This window comes from Notamacropus eugenii, chromosome 1 (genome assembly GCF_028372415.1).
Source record: "Notamacropus eugenii isolate mMacEug1 chromosome 1, mMacEug1.pri_v2, whole genome shotgun sequence".
In the NCBI taxonomy this organism is placed as follows: Eukaryota; Metazoa; Chordata; class Mammalia; order Diprotodontia; family Macropodidae; genus Notamacropus; species Notamacropus eugenii.
Window position 1 is genome coordinate 348,668,151 of NC_092872.1, and position 18,492 is coordinate 348,686,642.

Below are 18,492 nucleotides of genomic sequence, written 5' to 3' on the forward strand. Positions count from 1 at the left end.
AGGACAAGGAAGAAAAGAATATAAGAAACCTACAAAAATGGCCAACAAGATCAGAAGATTATATTACACATGACATATTTTGTCTGACAGCCAGAAGGAAAGGAGTTAACTTCTCTGTGAGTAGAAGACCATACATATCAGAAACTCAGCATGAACACCCAGAAGCTCCACAGCTTCCCAGGAAAGGGATGGAGCTTAGAGGGCGGAGGGATGGCACAGACTAGGACATTTGGCAAACTCCTTCCTTCCTCAGCTGGGTCACAGATCCAGGGTGGCCTGAGGAGAGCACCTGAACCTGAGTGGCACACTGTACCAGGGTAAAGCAAAGTCCCAAGCACTGGGAGGTGGACCCAGAGAAGAGTATGTTCAGGAGCAAGCAGCATTGGCAGGGCTCATAGTCCTGAAGCAGAACAGGATCTCAGTTTTACCATCCAGCCCAATCTGAAGCCTACAGAGGAATAATCAGGGCAGGAATCCCAGACCAAAAGGAAGACTCCTATTAGATAGAGGCTGGGTGGTCCAGCAGCAGTTGCTCAGATCCAAACCCACGTCAAAAACTTGCAGAATTCAGAGGGCAGGGTCAGCAGTCAGATTTTTCTCTGAATTGGACCACTTTGAAAATTCTAAAAACTTATAGGTCCCAAGCCTAAGCTCACCCTGAAAGTCTGGAATAACACACAACCAAAGAAAATGGCAACAGGATGAACCCAGACTTTCCTCTAGAAGTTCCCAGGGCTTGGTCCTAACATCAAGTCAAAGTCAGGAAGCAGAATGGAAAAATGAGCAAATAAAAAAGGAATCCCACCATAAAGAGTTAGCAGGATGCTCAAAACAAACCTCCAAGGAGCAAGTGACTTTAACACATCTCTATGCAAAGCGTCAGACAAAAAAAAAAAAACTCAAAAAAGAAGTCAATGAAATATTAAAACTAAATCAAGATTTAGCTATTCTCGTCAATATAATTCCAAGGCAATTCTGAAGGACTTACATGAAAAACGCTATCCATTTTTAGAGAAAGAACTGATGGAATCTGAATGCAGACTAAGAACACTTTTTCTGTATGTTTCTTAGGTGTGGGGGAGGGAGTTATCTATATTTTCTTTTATAACATGACTAACATGGAAATATGTTTTGCATGACTGCACATGTATAAAATATCAAATTGCTTGCCTTAAAAATGAGGGGGTGAAAGAGGAAGGGAAAAAATTTGGAACTCAAAAAATATTTTTTAATTACTTATTTATTCTTAGTTTTCAACATTCACTTCCACAAAATTTTTAATTTTAAATTTTCTGCCCCTCCCTAAGATGGCACACAATCTGATATAGGCACTACTTGTACATTCATATTAAGCATATTTTCATCTTAGTCATGCTGCAAAGAAGAATTAGAACTAATGGGAGGAACCACAAGAAAGAAAACAAAACAACAAAGGAAAAGGAGAGCAAACAGTATGCTTCCATCTGTATTCAGACTCCAGAGTTCTTTCTCTGGATGTAGATGGCATTTTCCACAGCGAGTCCTTCAGAGTTGTCGTAGTTGCATTACTGTTACAGTAATTACAGTTGCATTACTGAGAAGAACCAAGTCTATCTAAGTCAGTCATTGTGTCAGTCAGTGTTTGATGTTCTTCTGATTTTCCTCATTTCACTCAGCATCGGTTCATATAAGAGATAATATAAATATTTTTATACATGTGGGTTCTTTTCCCATTTTTATGATCTCTTTGGGATAAAGACCTGGAAGTGGTATTGGTGGGTCAAAGGGTATGCACAGTTTTATACTCTTTTGGGCATGGAACTCAAAATTTAAAAAAAAAATGTTAAAAATTGTTTCTAACATGTAATTGGGGGAGAATAAAATATTAAATTAAAAAGAAAAAACTAAATTAAAAGACTGAAAAAATAGAAAACATAAATATACATAATACTGTGTTTATAGCAGAAGAATAAACCTGAAAAGCAATTGCACAGACAACATTAATGCATCCAATATAAGAAGGTAAATAGTCAAATAGGAAAAATATCTTTGCATTAAATTTCTCTGATAAGGGTTTGGCATCCAAGATATAAAAGCAATAAACAAATAAATGAATGAGTGAATAAATGTGTGCATATGGCTGTATATGTATATGTGTATATATGTACATACCTGTATGTATATGTATATGGAGACAGACAGACACACACACACACACACACACAAATAGCCATTCCTTAATAAAAGTCAAAAGATATGAACAAACACTTCTCAAAGAACTACAAGGTATTCACAACCACATGAAAAAAAATGTTCCAAATCACTAGCACTAAAGTTAATGCAAATCAAAATAACGCTGAAGTTTTTACCTTCACACCTTGCAAATTGGCAAAAATGACAAAAATGGCAGCAGTGAAGTTCCCTCTTTCCCCAATCAAGAAAATTTAGACAAAGAATCCTACCTCTTTTAGCAGAAGGATGGTTCGTTCAATATCACCAAGGCTGGGTGGAGAAAGAGCAGTTGCCAACAAAGCTCTTGGCTCACCCATATCAAGCAACTTAACTTTTAAGATTGTGCTTCCTAATGGACATCGCTAAAAATTAGCAAAATAAAAAATTAAATTGAACAGTAGTAACAGATCATTTTCTTCAGCTTTAATATTTATAACACTTTCCTCTTAATACTGTAAGATAAATAGCTAGGATTATTCTCCCACCCACCCATACACACACACACACACACACACACACACACACACACACAACACACACACACACACACACACACACACACACCTCTCTTTCTCCCACACACGCACCCCTCCCCCTTTCTAAACCTAAGAAAAGAGAGTTTTTTTGGTTCTGTGCTGTTAAACAAAGATTCATCAGAAGTTACAATTTACTCATGGTCACAGAGCTCTTACAGGCTGAGTAAGCAATGGGCCCAGGACTCAAACTCCCATATTTCCCTGCTTATTCCAAGACAGCGGCAGCCTCACACAGTCTGCTGTGGAGATCTTTTAACTTTCTGATACAAGTCCACCTCCACTGTCTCTTTTCTTGTTGTGGCACTAGCCTTGTATCTTCAAAGATGATGCTAGTGGATATCACCAGCTTTTCTAACCGATTCTATTAGCAAGCAGGTAAAAGTTCAAGGATTGGTCTGGTGACAAACTGTGTATTTACCTAAACATCACCAAGTTGGCTGTTGTCTGACACACACACAAAGATATGTATGTGTATCTCTATCTTTTAATTTTCAATGCAACAACCATTTATTAAGCTTACATACAAAGTGCAAGGGACTAGGCTAGATGCCAAAGATAGAAAGAAAAAAAAGTCCCCTACCCTTGAGGAACTCATATTCTATCGGAGAGATTTTACACGTATAACAGAAATAACAGCATATAAGAACACAAAGACTGACATATTGTTTCAGCCATTTCAACTCTCTAAGGCAGCCTACGTTACTAAATAGTCCTATCAAATGCAGAACAGTTGAAATCTGCATTTAAGTTTCAAAAGAAAAATTTATATTATTAATATCTCATTAACAAACTAGTTTCATCAGTTTTAGTTAATGCAAAAAATAATGAATAATGAAAATGAATAATGAAACTGGACAAAGGAACTGGTCTGAGGTCAAATTGATAAACCCAAGGAAAGAATCAAGACTTAAGATATTAGTTGAATCTAAAGGTTCAGTGGAAAGTAAAATATGGTTGGCCTTAGATTCCTAAATTTGAGAGGACTAAAAAAAAGCATAACACTTAATAATTCATATTTAATTGACAAAGTTAAAGTACAGTTAATTCTTCAGTTGTCAGTCCATAAGCATTTATTAAGGGTCTACTATGGATCAGGCACTGTTCTAAACGGTGCAGATATACAGAAAAGCAAAAAGACAGCCCCTGACTTTGAGGAGCTCACAATCTAATAGGGGAGCCAACATGCAAACAGTCTTGGTAATGGACAGAGATGACAGAGAATGAGGAATCAACAATGACACGAGGAAAACTGAGAGGATGGAGGTAAGGGAAGTTTGGAAGGGGAGGAAATGGAGGGAAAGAGAAAGAGTTCAGTTCCGGACATGTTGAGTTTAAAGTCTCTGTAGGACAGTCAGTCTGAGATGTCCAATAGACAGCTGGATATATGAGACAGGAAGTTAGGACAGAGATTGGAGGAGAATAGGTAGATTTGAGAATCATCAACATAGAACTGATAATTAAATCCATGAGATCCAATGAACCACAAACCCATTGATGATGGAGAAGGAGGGAAAGAAGGAAAGGGAGAAGGGAGCCTGAGATAGAACCCTTGGGAACATCCACCATTACTGGGTATGACCAGGATGAAGATTCAGCAAAGTGGACTGAGAAGGAATGCTCAGACAGGTGGAAGGAGTACCCTGAGACAACAGTGTCCTAAAAACCTAAAGAGAAGACAATATTAAGGAGATGAGACTGATCAACAGAATCAAAGGCTGCACAAAGTGTTAAAGGCTACAAAGAGATCAAGGAGAAATAGGATCAAGAAAAGTCTGTGAAATTTGCGAATTAAAGAGATCATTGGTGATTTTGGAGAGAACAATCTCAGTTCAATGATGAGGCTGGAAGCCAGACTGTAGAAAGTTAAGAACGCAGTGAGAAGAGATAAAGTGGAGGAGTTGTAACTCAGACTAAATATAAAGAAAAAAAATCTACACTGAATTAAACAACTTTAACTGAACATCCCAGTCCTTCAGTAATAGGTATCATCAAAACATAATGGACATCCTTTTTGACTAAAAAGGAAATGAAGAAATTGAAGCTCATCATCCATTAAATAAGAAAAATCAAACAAAATCCAGGAAGTTTCTACAATCAGAACTTAAAATAACTAGCACATGTTAAGACATCCAATTATACAATCTTATCAATCATAAACGGAAAAAAGCTACTAGAAGTATTTTGTCCGTATGGGTCTTTTTCCTATTTCTTTACTCTTAGGTATAATAGGAATACTGAAAAATTGCCAGATCACAAGTTCTCCAAGTTTAGTGACTTTCAGGTATCATTTTGTAGTATTTTCATAGTATGTATTTGTGAGTTTCTTTTCCCTGAAACTCCTCCAACAATCATCATTTTTCTTTTTTGCTATCTCTGCCAATATAATAGGTACAAAGAGGAACTTCAGCTTTTTTTCTCTAATTATTAGTGATCTGGAGATCTTTTTCATATAGCCACTGATAGCCTGGACTTCTTTCTTTGAAAACTGCCTGCTTATACATTAGTGCACTGCAGACAGAGCTGTGAAGTCATCTAAACATTTTAGAAAGGAATGTTGGGATTATGCACACCCACTGCCTCAGAGATACCTCTACTAGGTTTATATTCCAAAGAGATAAAGAAACAGGAAATTATCCATTTTTATAACAACTCTTTCTGAACTGGCAAAAAAAACTAGAGACTAAGGGAGTATCCACTTAATGAGGAATAGCTAGAGTAAACATGACATAAGAATATAATGGAATATCATCATGGCAAAAGGAATGATGAAATTGAGTTTGAGAGGAATCTAGGAAGACCTGTATGAACTGAGAGAGAAGTAAACAAAACTATAAGAATCATTTACACAAAAAAACAACAAAATAAAGAAAAACGGTTTTAAAAACCTTCAGAAATCTTATCAATGCACTGACAAACCACAATGCCAGAGGACCAAAGATCAAACAGGTTTTCCAACCCTTGACACAGAATCAAAATGCAGAAGAAGACAACACACATTTCTGAACATGAAGGAAACTTCCTGTTTGACTATGTATATTTGCTATTTTTTGTTCAGCAAGAAAAGGGGAGTGGAAGAGAGAGAAAATAAACTCTTGTTAATAGGGGAAACAAAATTATTTCATATTTTTTTTTACCAGAAATTACCTATTTGGAATGGTTTTCATTCGTATAAATTTCAAATATTATATGAGACCTTTATCAGACAAATTTGTTACAAAGATTTGTTTCCCCATAGTTGTTTCCTTTCTCCTTTTAACTGCATTGGGTTTTTGTGCAAAAGTTTTAAAATTTTATATGAATCAAAATTCTTCATTTTATCTTCCATGATCTTCTATATCCCCGTTTGGTCATAAATTCTTACCCTATCAATAAATTTGAAAGGAAATTTCTAAGACAATAACTTTTTCAGTCCTATGAACTCTTGAAGATGAACTACACTAAGTAGACATGGGGTGTCTGAGGAAGGAGGACTAGAATCCATGCAATCCAGACCCTTAAGGTACTGAAGCTTCTAACAGTTCACCTTTCACCAATGCTTTAGAAATTAAGTGCTTCCTTTACCATTACCCTGTAAATGAAGGTAACTTTAAATTAAAATGCAAGAAACCCACTTCTGCAGTGGATGAGAGAGCATGGTCCAACTATCTAAGCATTCGAAGGACCCAAATAGATACACTGTTAACAGTTTTGCCACTAAACTGTTTTTCTCAAATATCCAAGTGAGCTCTTAAAAAGTGTTTGAGAGCAGCAGTCAATTCATTATTACATAGACTAACACATGTTGTATGGTTAAAAAAAATGTTCTTAGATACTGAATGTAGACAGATTGGTACTTTCATTGTGCACATTTAAATACTTAAACCAAAAGTTTAATACTTAAATACTTAAGCCAAATAAACAAACCAAAGGCAAAGCAATGCTTTTAGGCATAAGCACAAGCAGCAAGGGAGCACAAAAGCAATCAATATTTCCTTCCAAACAGAGTTTTCAATATTTTAGAATAGTTAATTTGAGATTCCAGGTTTTTGTACCATTAAAGCATGGTACAAAAATAGGCAACTCATTTTCCAATCTTAAAATTACCCTACTGAACAAAAGCATTACAATGTCTTATCTCAGAGGCACAGAATTAATTTCCTAATTTCCAAATTAAAATTTGTTCATCCTTTACTGTGATAAGACTATATTATTTTCTGATTGTTAATGAAAACTGTTAACAAAAAGTTAATTTTGAGAGAAAAAGACGAAATGTTTACCAGCATCTCAGGAACTACATGATCTGGAATGCAATTGATCCAAAAGTCCTTATGGATAAGTCTGTAACAGTACCCTTTAGAAACACGCCCAGCCCGACCTTCAAATAAAAGAAAAGATTAAAATATTATTTAATACAAATTACTTGCATTTTTGGCTGTAATCAAGATAAATATATATTAGTTTTAGAAATCTGTTTTCCAATTTGATGTGAAATAAAATTAAAAATTTCTATAAATTAATACTTTATATTCCATTAAGTCTGCAGAGATCCTACAAATCAATAAGCAAAATACTTGCTAGGAGGTAATTTACAGATATTTAATAAATGGTATTTCCATGGTATTGCTTATAAAATAAAATTTATTTATATCAAATTTTTCCCGTTGAGTTACATTCTAAAATCATCTATGTGTTCATACCAAAATACATTTGACCCTAAGATAAAGCAAGTGCATCTTAAAATATGTAAAAAAAAACTTTATACAACTATTTTAGAATATAATACATGTATTACTTTTATCAAAATAAATAACAAAATGAAAACACCAACACTAAACATTTCCGTAACGGGCAGTAACTGTTAGATATAATGCTATGTAGTTGTAGGTAAGCCATACATGCTTGTCCCTTTCTTCAAACAATCTCAACATTTTAAGAAAGAGAGCTATCATAACAGGATTGTAGCTTTTTTTCCTCTACAATTTTACCATCAATTATATTTAACAGCCTCTCCAAGCTTCACTGGGTGGATTCAAAACACAAGAAGTAAGCTGGGATGGAATTTTTCCCAATGTGACTCTAGTTACTATATCTTAGATTGAACCTTTTAACTTGAACAAGGATATACACACATACTCCAAAATGCAAATTTATACTTTAACTTCCTTTCACAAATACCCCCACTGAAGACTAGGTTCCTTTATCCCAGAAAGTCTTTCTCCTGGCCGGCTCTCTGCACCTGTATCCTGCATCAAGACAGCTTCAATCACCTTGACTTCCCGTTCTGTGCTCACCCTTAACAAGCACAAGATACTCTAGCTTAATGGCAATGACTACTCCCATGCTCTTACTCATCTCTATCAAGTACCATTCAACAAACATTCTGGAAAAGATCCTGAAATCCAAAAGAAAATAATAGAGGAAGGGAACATCACTGAGAACACAAAGGAAATAAAATGAAATCTAGTGAGGGGCAACAGTCAAGTACAACCGAGATTCTGCAATTTTAGAAATAAATCAAGAATTCAATATGACCACTAGGCTGAGATGAATGAATGTATATTGCTGTCATCTTTATGAACAGCTGCCAGAAGCTACAGGAGCTTAAGGGCCTGGGAAAGATAAACTATAAGAGAGAATATATGACTAAGTGAGTTTGGAGCTAAAAAATAGAGGCCAACATAGTAGAATATGTTATAAGACTACTGTGATACAATAATGAACATAAATAAATCCTTTCAAAATGATGATAGTTAACTTCCTGGCCGATGTATTAATGTTGAGAAAGAAAAATGCTACGAACACATAAAAAATTAAGAGTTAAGAGAAAAAAGGGAGCACAGTAGAAATCAAATGAGGAGAATAAAAGAATCCATAAACTGCTAAGAATGGAGACTAATACAGAAATGTTATGCATGACTACACATGTATAATCTAAAGAAGGGTAAGACTGAAGGAAGTGAATTAGGAACTCAAAATTTTTAAAAATTAAATTTTTTTCTTTACACACAGTTGAAGAAAATAAAATAAAAATTAACTGATTTTTTAAAATGCACTGCATTGGGGAAAAAAAAGAAAATACAGAAAAGACATCAGGAATCAAATGGTCAAGAGAGAAAAGTAAAAGAGGTTCTAGTGGTTGTCTATAATAAGATGGTTTAAAGACAATCTATAATTAGCATGATTTATAGCATATGTATAACCTAGCATGAACACATATGCTAGATTATATGACATATATAACACATTAATAAAGGCTAATGACTAATAAGATTCCAGTTAGAAGCTACAGGTTATTTGTTTAGATCTAAGCACAGTATTAAAGGATAAATTTTATATATATATATATATATATATATATATATATACACATATATATGTATGCATAATTTTAAAACATTAATCAAGTTTTATCATGATCAATTCTAAAAAAAAGGAAAGGAAAAAACAAGGCTGAAAAAACTGGATCATACAACTAAAAAGGTAATCAAGAATACATTAATGACAACTTATAAATCTACTTTCTTATCTCTATAAAGCTTTAAGAATCGTCCATCTACACACAAATTAAGTGTGTAAATAAAAATTATGAAAACATGAGAACATAGATTTTTACAAACAATGTTCTATTTCAACCTACATATTTAAAAGTTATACAATGACTGAAAAGTACAAATGATACAAAACCTCACTGTTTACTGTGTGGTGAAGATGAATGAACATTTGACCACTAGGAAGAAAATACACCCAAAAGATATTTTTTATGTATATGTCATAATGATATAAGATTCCTTAAAAGGGGCAAAACAAAAGAAAAAATATAGTCTTAGGATATTCTGATTAATAAGTAACTGGTAAACTGGGGAGATAAGCCACTAAAATTTTTTCAGTAAAGATGTATAGAATTTATCTGAAAACTGAAATCTTATATAAGGAGGTTGCCCACAAACTGCAGTTTGTGACATTGTGCTAATATAATTCATAGAGGAAAAAAAAGAATACTATTGTCTAGATTAGGACAGGGGTTCTTTTTTGGTCTCAGGCCCTTTACATCCTTTAAGGATTGAGAGCTCCAAAGAACTTTTGATTATGTGGATTTTATGTACTGATATTTATCATAGCAGACATTCAAACAACTTAACATTATTATGAAAAAAGTTTTGACCTCATGGATACACTGAAAGGGTTCACGACCCCCCAGGGATTCCCAGACCAAACTCTAGGCAACACAGGTCTAGAGCACAGGTAGGCAAATGATGGCCTAGGCTGTCTGCTTTTGTGTACTCTGTGGTACAAAAATCAGGCAGCAGGCAGAATTTGGCCCTCAGGCCATCATTTGCCTACCTGTAAGGTCCTAGGAGCATGATATACAGCAATAGCTCATTATTCTGTTGTATGAGCATATATATCTTAGACAGATATTTCAGATAGATAACAAGCCAGAAGAGAACGGAACAAGAAAGTGGGCTGGATCAGTTTTGGGAAATTACAACAATTTTGTTGATCTCAACGTTTAAGATCTTAAAAACATCAACTTTTATTTAAAACCAACGCTCACTAATTGGGGCAGAGTCAAGATAGCAGAGTAGAAGCAGGGACCTGCTACAGCTCTCCCCCAAAATGCCTCAAAAAAACTTAAGAAATGACTCTAAACAAATTGTAAAGAAGAAGAAACCACAAAATGATAGACTGAAGCCAATTTCCAGCCCAAGACAATATGCAAGGTCAACAGAAAGGGTCTATCACACTGGGCTGAGAACAGAATACAGTTGGGTTTGGGTTGCGCTGGTGTGGACAAAGCAAGAACAGGTCTTAGGATAAAGAATCGCTGCTGGCTGCTATGGATTCCTGACTTCTCAACCCACAAATGCTAAAGACAGCTTCAAAGGTCAGTGGGAAGGGTTTCTCACATGGCAGAGAGGGGAGCATGGTCTAACCCCAGCCCTGGCCCCAGGGCAGATGAAGCCACTGCTGAAGTGGAGGCTGCTTCTGAAGTTTTTCATTTAACAAAGCTCAAAAGTCAAGTAATTGGCTGGGAAAATGAGCATACAGGGGAGAGGAGAGAGAAAAACACTACAGATTCTTACTTTCTCAGTGAAGAGGTATTTTCTTATGTCATTGGTTATGAGGATGATCAAAACATACAACCAGAAGAAGACAACAACAAAGTAAAAGCTACTGCATCCAAAGCCTCTAAGAAAAACATGAATTGGTTCTAGGCCACAGAAGAGCTCAAAAAGGATTTTGAAAATCAAGTAAGAGAAGTAAAGGAAAAACTGGGAAGAAAAATCAGAGGTAAGAAAATCATGAAAAATGAGTCAACTTCTAGAGAAAACCCAAAAAATTCAGAAGAAAATAACAGATTTAAAATTAGACTAACCCAAATGGTAAAAGAGGTCCAAAAACCCAATGAGGAGAAAAATGTCTTAAAAAGCAGAATGAGCCAAATGGAAAAAGAGGTCCAAAAGCTCACTGAAGAAAATAATTCCTTAAAGATTATAATGGATCAAATGGAAGCTACTGACTTTATGAGAAATCAAGAAATTATAAAACAAAACCAAAAGAACCAAAAAAAAAGGAAACAATGCGAAGTATCTCACTGGAAAAACAACTGACCTGGAAAATGGATCCAGGAGAGATAATTTAAAAATTATTGGACTACCTAAAAGCCACGATCAAAGAAAGAGCCTGAAACATCATCTTTTAAGAAATTATCAGAAAAACTGCCCTGATACTCTAGATCCAGAGGGTAAAATAGAACTGGAAAGAATCCACTCATCACCTCCTGAAAGAGATCCCAAAACTCTTAGGAATATTGTAGCCAAATTCCCGAGTCTCCAGGTCAAGGAGAAAATATTACAAGCAGTCAGAAAGAAACAATTTAAGTACTATGGGAACACAATTAGGACAACATAGGACTTGGCAGCTTCTACACTAAGAGATTAGAGGGCTTAGAACACGATATTCTAGAGGTCAAAGGAGATAGGATTAAAACCAAGAATCACCTGCCCAGCAAAACTGAGTATAATAGTTCAGGGGAAAAACTGGAACTTCAATGGAACAGAGGACTTCCAAGCATTCTTGCTGAAAAGACCACAGCTGAACAGAAAATTTGACTTTCACACACAAGAATCAAGAGAAGCATGAAAAGGAAAACAAGAAGAGAAACCATAAGGGAATTATTAGAGTTGAACTGTTTACATTCGTACATGGAAAGATGATATTTGTAACTCATGAGACTTTTCTCAGTATTAGGATATTACAGAGAATATAAGTGTCTGTGTGTGCATGTGTATGTAGATAGATATGTGTATGTGTAGATAGATGCATATCTGTGTGTATATGTGATTATATGTATATGTATATATACATATATATGTATATATGGAGAAGGAGAAAGAGGGCACAGGGTGAGCTGAACATGAAGGAATGATATCTAAAAAAGAAAATAATGGGTTGAGAGGAATGTACGAGGAGAAAGAGAAAGGGAGAGGTAGAATGTAGTAAATCATCTCACATAAAAGAGGTAAGAAAAAGCTTTTACAACGGAGGGGAAGAAGCAGAAGGTGAGAGGGAATAAGTGAGTCTTCCTTTCATTGGATTTGGATTCAGGAGGGAATAACATACACACTCAATTGGGTATAGAAGTTTATCTTTACCCTACAAGAAAGCAGGGGGGAAGGGGATAAAAGAAGGGACAGCAGATTGGGTAAAGGAGTAATTGGAAACGAACACTTTGGTAGAGGGGCAGGTCAAAGGAGAGATCTGAATAAATGGAGGGTGGGATAGGATAAAGGAAAATATAGTTAGTCTTTCATAACATAACTGTTATGGAAGTGTTTTGCATGACTACACATGCATAACATATCAAATTGCTTGCTATATCAATAAGGGTGGGTGGGGAAGGGGGAAGGGAAAAAATATGGAACTCAAAGCTTTAAAAATGAATGTTACAGGTTGCTTTTACATGCAAGATATATAGGCACTGGGGAACAGAAATCTATCTTACCCTACAGAAAAATACAGGGGAAGGGGATAAGGGGGCGGGGGGGGGGGGGTAGAAGGGAGAGCAGATGGGAGGAAAGGGCAGTCAGAATACATGCTGTCCTGAGGTGGGAGTAGGGGGGAGATGGGGAGAAAATTTGAAATTCAAAATTTTGTGGAAGTGAATGCTGAAAACTGAAAATAAATAGATCTATATATGCAAAAAACAATACTCTAGAAATGTTATGTAGGCTATCAATTATTACCCACCACAATCTCCAAAGAATCAAAATTACAGATCATTCAAAAGGTAATAAAGGTATGCATCGTTGGCAAAAAAAGAATACAGCTCTTTACCAATGACTATTGGGAGACAAGAAATAATGTAAAAGATATCATCCAAAAGACTGAACAGAAAAGGAGTAAATGAGTCACATAGGCAGAAGGTATAGATGACTCACATATTGGATTGATATATTAGTACCAGTTAAATTGTGAATGACATGGCGTGCAATAAAGTCTGGCTTATAAAACAATATCCATAATGTATACAAGGATACATGTTATCTTTGAACTTTTAAAACTGCCAGTGTTATTCTAGGGAAATAAATGACATTGCTTTTTAAAAATGTTAACAAAGGAAAACTCTTAACTTCTTAAAAGTTAAGTTCCAGGATTTTTCCAGAAACTACTTCAAAGCCTTTTCTACTTGATTCCGGTCAAGAGATATAAGAAGTCTTCAGGATATGAACTGATTATTCCTTTGCTTGTCTTTAGCAATTTTACTTTTTTTGCCTTATACATACAACCTGTTTAAAATCATTCCCTGCTTTCAAAATTTTCTAATACTCATCTCAGCCAAAATGTAGTAGTATTTTTTGTTAGTTCCTATCTATAACAGATTTCAACATTCCAAGTAAACAGAAGGTGAGACCTACAAGTCACTATACCATCGAGTTAAACACTGCCCTAAAATCTCTGAGAATTAGAAAACAGAAATATTTTGGTACATCAGAAATAGGACCTTTTCTATATAAATAAGGAAACCTTGTGAATCCTCTTTGCTGATGGTACCTCATCCAGAATGCTGTGACCACATCTTTTATTCTGCAAATACCACTAGCAATCAGGATAAGTGATGCCACTTTCAAGGTGACAAGACTATACAGTTCATTGTGACACCCACATAGCTGGTGGAAACCAAACTCAAGACCTAGAGGAAGCATAGTACTTCTCCAATCTGACTCCAAGCCTGCTGAGACTTTAGTGAGCTGCAAAGAATATCCTTCAGTAAATTTCATTAGGATATGCATTGTTGGTGGAGTTATGAACTAATTTAACTATTCTGAAGAGCAGTTTGGAACTATGTCCAAAAGGCCACCAAAGTATCCCAAAGAGATCATTAAAAAAGGAAAAGGACCGATGTGAACAAAAATATTTCTTGCAGCTCTATTTTTAACTAATCTTTCTTTTTATTAATTTGTTTTCAGTTTCCAACAATCACTTCCATGTTTTAAATTTCCCCCCACTCCTTACCGTCCCTTCCTAAGATGGCACGCAATTTTATACAGTTCTACACATACATTCTTATTAAACACATTTTCATATTAGTCATGTTATCACAGCTCTTTTTGTGGTGTCCAAGAATTTGAAATTGAAGGGATGCCCATCAATTGGGAATGGCTGAACAAGTTGTGGTATATGAATGTAATGGAATACTATTGTGCTATAAGAAATACAGGCTGATTTCATAAAAACCTGGGAAGACTTACATGAACTGATGCTGAATGAAGCGACAACAACACTGTAAACAGCAAAAGCAACACTCTACAAAGATTAACTATGATAGACTTAGCTCCTCTCAGCCATACAATAATCCAAGACAATTCCAAAAGACTCATGATGGAAAATGCTAACCACAGCCAGAGAAAGAACTATAGAGTCTGAATGCAAACTGAAGCATACTATTTTAACTTTTTTCTTTCTTGTGGTTTTCCCTTTTGTTTTGATTCTTCTTTCACAATATGACTAACGTAGAAATATGTTTAACATGACTGTACATGTATATCCTACATCAGATTGCTTGCTAAATTTTGGAGAGGGGAGAGACAGAGGGAGAAAAATTTGGAACTCAGAATTTTACAAAAATGAATGTTAAAAACTCTCTTTACATGTAATAGGAAAAATACTATTAAGAAAAAAATTCATTAGGATATATTCTGCATATATGATCTACTTCCTCACTGGGTGTGACAATTAATTTATCACAAAACCATTAATATCGAGAAGTAGTATCAAATTCAAATAGAAAGAGGAAGATACTAAGCTATACATAAAGATATATTCAGCATACCCCTAACTTAGAAAACTACATATTCATATTATTTAGTTTAATTTTATCTTTTATTCATTGTTAAATATTTCCCAATGTATTTTAATCTGGTTCAGGATGCATTTGGGAGTGTTATAAGCCTGTGTATCGTACATATCTAACTTAGTGGGCAATTTTTGCTAAATGTATGAAGTAATATTGATAAGAGAATCTGATCATTTTTTCTTCAAAGGATTCATAGAAAAGACAGGCAGAATGCCACATATTATACTTTCATAAACATTACCCTAGGAAAGATAGGAGATGCTCAAAAATTAAATTCTGAAGATGTAATGAAAAACAATTCTAATAAGAACAAATACAAGTTATATGAAGGGACTAAAAATGGATATACAGTACGATAGGACCCTTGTCTTCCTGATGCAACTTTCTTCCACCCAGATTCCGGTTTGCAGCTTCCTAACTGAGAGATATAAAAAGTCTCAGCCATCACTGGGCCCCTCTGCCATGTCGAGTCTCAATCCTCTGATGACATAGAAGCCAGATATATTTCCAGATGCAGATGAGGGAGAACCACTGTAATAGTAATTTAAATGGTAAGATCTTTGCCATTGGTTGATAGGCCCATGTGACCTGCTTAAATCATATGGAAGCCTAAGTCACATGTGGTGGGAGGAGCTTGCTGAAGGGGTGTAAAAAGGAGGGTGGAGCAGAACTGGGAGGAAGTTGGTGAGAGTGCTTATGGGTGGAGGAGAGGGGACACAGGTAGGCACAGCTAGTCTTGTGAGTGTTTGTTTGGGGGAAGGCCCCAGCAGGGGAGTAAGATGGCTTGGAAATGGCTTTGTCCCCTTTAGTGATATTGTATATTGACTTCTTGGTTACTATGACAGATTTGACTTTCTGGTGTTGGGATTTGACTTTCTGGTATCTGAATGTTTTTCTTCTGCCTTACGTATGGAGAGTTTGTTATACTTTGTGATTTAGAACTATGCCAGCATATTCCTAGTCTCCCTCAGTGCTGTGAATATTGCCTTGGTGATACATTTGATGTCACAAACAGGGTTGCAGGGCATAAAATCTCTGTTTGCTGACAGTAAGGCTTTAGAGGAAGAAACGGATATCCCCAGGATGAGATGACTTACCTTATTCCTCCCTAGCAAGGGAATGGGTTAAAAGCACTGGACCTTGTGAAAACTGGGAACCGAGGTTACAGGAGAGGGAATCTACATATTTAGAAGAGTGTTTGCAAGGAAAACCAATAAAACCAGGGAAAGAAGTGGTAGGGGTATATGGGAGAGGCTGCACTTTATTAACAGATTACCCTATTATGGGTAAAAGCAGAGACAAGCTACTAAAGAAAAAAAATTCAATGGAAAAAGAGTTAGCTAGTTTATATGAGAATTCTCAGTGTTTGGGCTCTCCTTTAAAAGAGCAAGCTGGGGGCCTCAGATAATAGAAGAAAAAGCTGTTCATTTAACCCAGAAGAAGAGAAAAGCTGGCAGAAGAAGTGAGCATACAACCTTTATACAGACCCAACCTAGTTGCCATAGTAACAACTGCCAAGAGGACGCATGGGAGGAAAATGCAATGAAGTCAGAGTTGGAAAATGAAACATTAGACAGAGAAACTTCTCAGGCAGAATCATATCCAATAATAAGGTGGAAACCAGAGAACTAGGGGGCACACAGTGTTTAGGGAGATAACTGAGAATTCTACTCAGCAGCAGGTGACAGGTATTTTGAATCGGTTCACCCAAAGGAAGAGAGAACTGTTAATATCTTGGATGGTGAGAATTAGTGAGGAAGGGGTCAAAGGAGTATCAATAGATGGCGTGGACTGCTTGAAATTCTTGGTATGAGAATCCTTTTGGACAGCAAGCTTTCAGAGATTACAATATGCAAGGAGATAACAGTACAACTAACCTCTCAGCTTTGGCTGCATAAGGATGCAGTAAACAGTACCCTACTGACTCTATGTAGCCTAGTGGAGATAGACTGTGGTATTCACTTAGGGCCCATCTGAGAAATTTAAAGAAGAGGGTAATGAAGACTGCCATCATGATCAGAGATGCAAATGCATACTACAATATCCCCTTAGTAGATTCCCACAGGAATATAATAGTGAAGACAAGCACCTAGTTCTGCCTCTAATAAATGAGGAAAATGGGTACCTTCTTTCAGAAGTGCTGGACAAGATTTCACAGTTAAGTGACTTTGGGAACTGAGGAAAAGATAAATTTCCTTGAGAGGGAAGAGTGAATAGCCAGAAGATTCAAAGTCAGAATAGATTGACAAGAAAAGAATTGCTTACTGTTCTATAGAGATTTTGGAAGCACAGATGGTATTCCAACTAATGAACTACACAAAACGTACTGAGAAAAGGGGCTAGATAGAATTGAGAAGAACTGTCTGTACACATTCTCCTGAATCCTTGAATCCAAGTTTGTCACACCTTCAGGGAGAATAGGAAACTGCCTGAGCCCCAGCTCAGATTAAAGAAATACACAGATGGGACTACAGACCCCATATCAATTTGATCATATATCAGACAAATGAATCAAATACTGTTAACTAGGGCATTCATAGATATTGGGGTAAATGCCTCCCTTAAATGTGGAAACCCTGGTAAGTTTAAACATGGAACTCCTGTCACCATCACAGGACTGGGAAGGGCTGAAATATCAGCCAGCTGGGTCAAACTAATGATGAAAATTGGATAACTAAGAAAGAACATACCATAGCAATTGTACTCATTCCTGAATATATCATATTAATAGATATGTTAAGAGCTATGACTATAAATTTACCTGAGGAGAGATACCAATTTGCAGTAAGGAAGGTGGGAATTAATACAGTTTTAGTGGGTAAAATAAAAATGGACCCAATCACTTTACCTGAACCTTCTGAAGTATTCACTTTAAAGCAGTATCATGTGCCAGGTGGGCAAAATGAAATTACCAATAAAGGAATATGTTGAGTTAGGAGTATTAGTTTCCATAACCACTTGATGGAATAATCCTGTTTGACCAGTAGAAAGTCAGATGGAATATGGAGGATGACAGTGGATTACGGACAACTGAATAAGATGATTCCTCCCTTGTATGCTGCTGTTTCAGATACCATTACCTTAATAAAAAGGATCCAGAAATATGATGGGATTTGGTACGCAGTCAATGCTTTCTTTACTATCGCAATAGATTCTAAACAATGGGACCAATTTGCTTTCACTTGGCAGGACCAACAATATGCTTTTACATGCTGGCCACAAGGATATCTGCATAGCTCAACTATTTGTCATAGAATTGTAGCTGAACAGTTAGATGAATTAGAGCTACCTGGTGTACAGCTTAGCCACTACATAGAAGATATTATGTTATAGGAAAAAATGTAAAGGAAGTGGAGAACAGTTTGATGCGTATGAAATTTAACAGAGCATATGAAAAGCAAAAGGTAG

At 35.9% G+C, this 18,492-nt stretch overlaps 1 protein-coding gene across 1 annotated transcript in view; it reads right to left on the reverse strand.

Annotated features, from left to right (window-relative positions):
• TDRD9 (tudor domain containing 9) overlaps positions 1 to 18,492 on the reverse strand; it is a 201,520-nt gene that overhangs the window by 65,124 nt on the left and 117,904 nt on the right. The window contains exons 14-15 of the mRNA XM_072630074.1: positions 7,004 to 7,101; positions 2,442 to 2,573 (exon numbers count right to left, since the gene is read on the reverse strand). Coding sequence (XP_072486175.1) covers positions 2,442 to 2,573; positions 7,004 to 7,101 — 230 coding nt within the window. The remainder of the gene's footprint in view (positions 1 to 2,441; positions 2,574 to 7,003; positions 7,102 to 18,492) is intronic.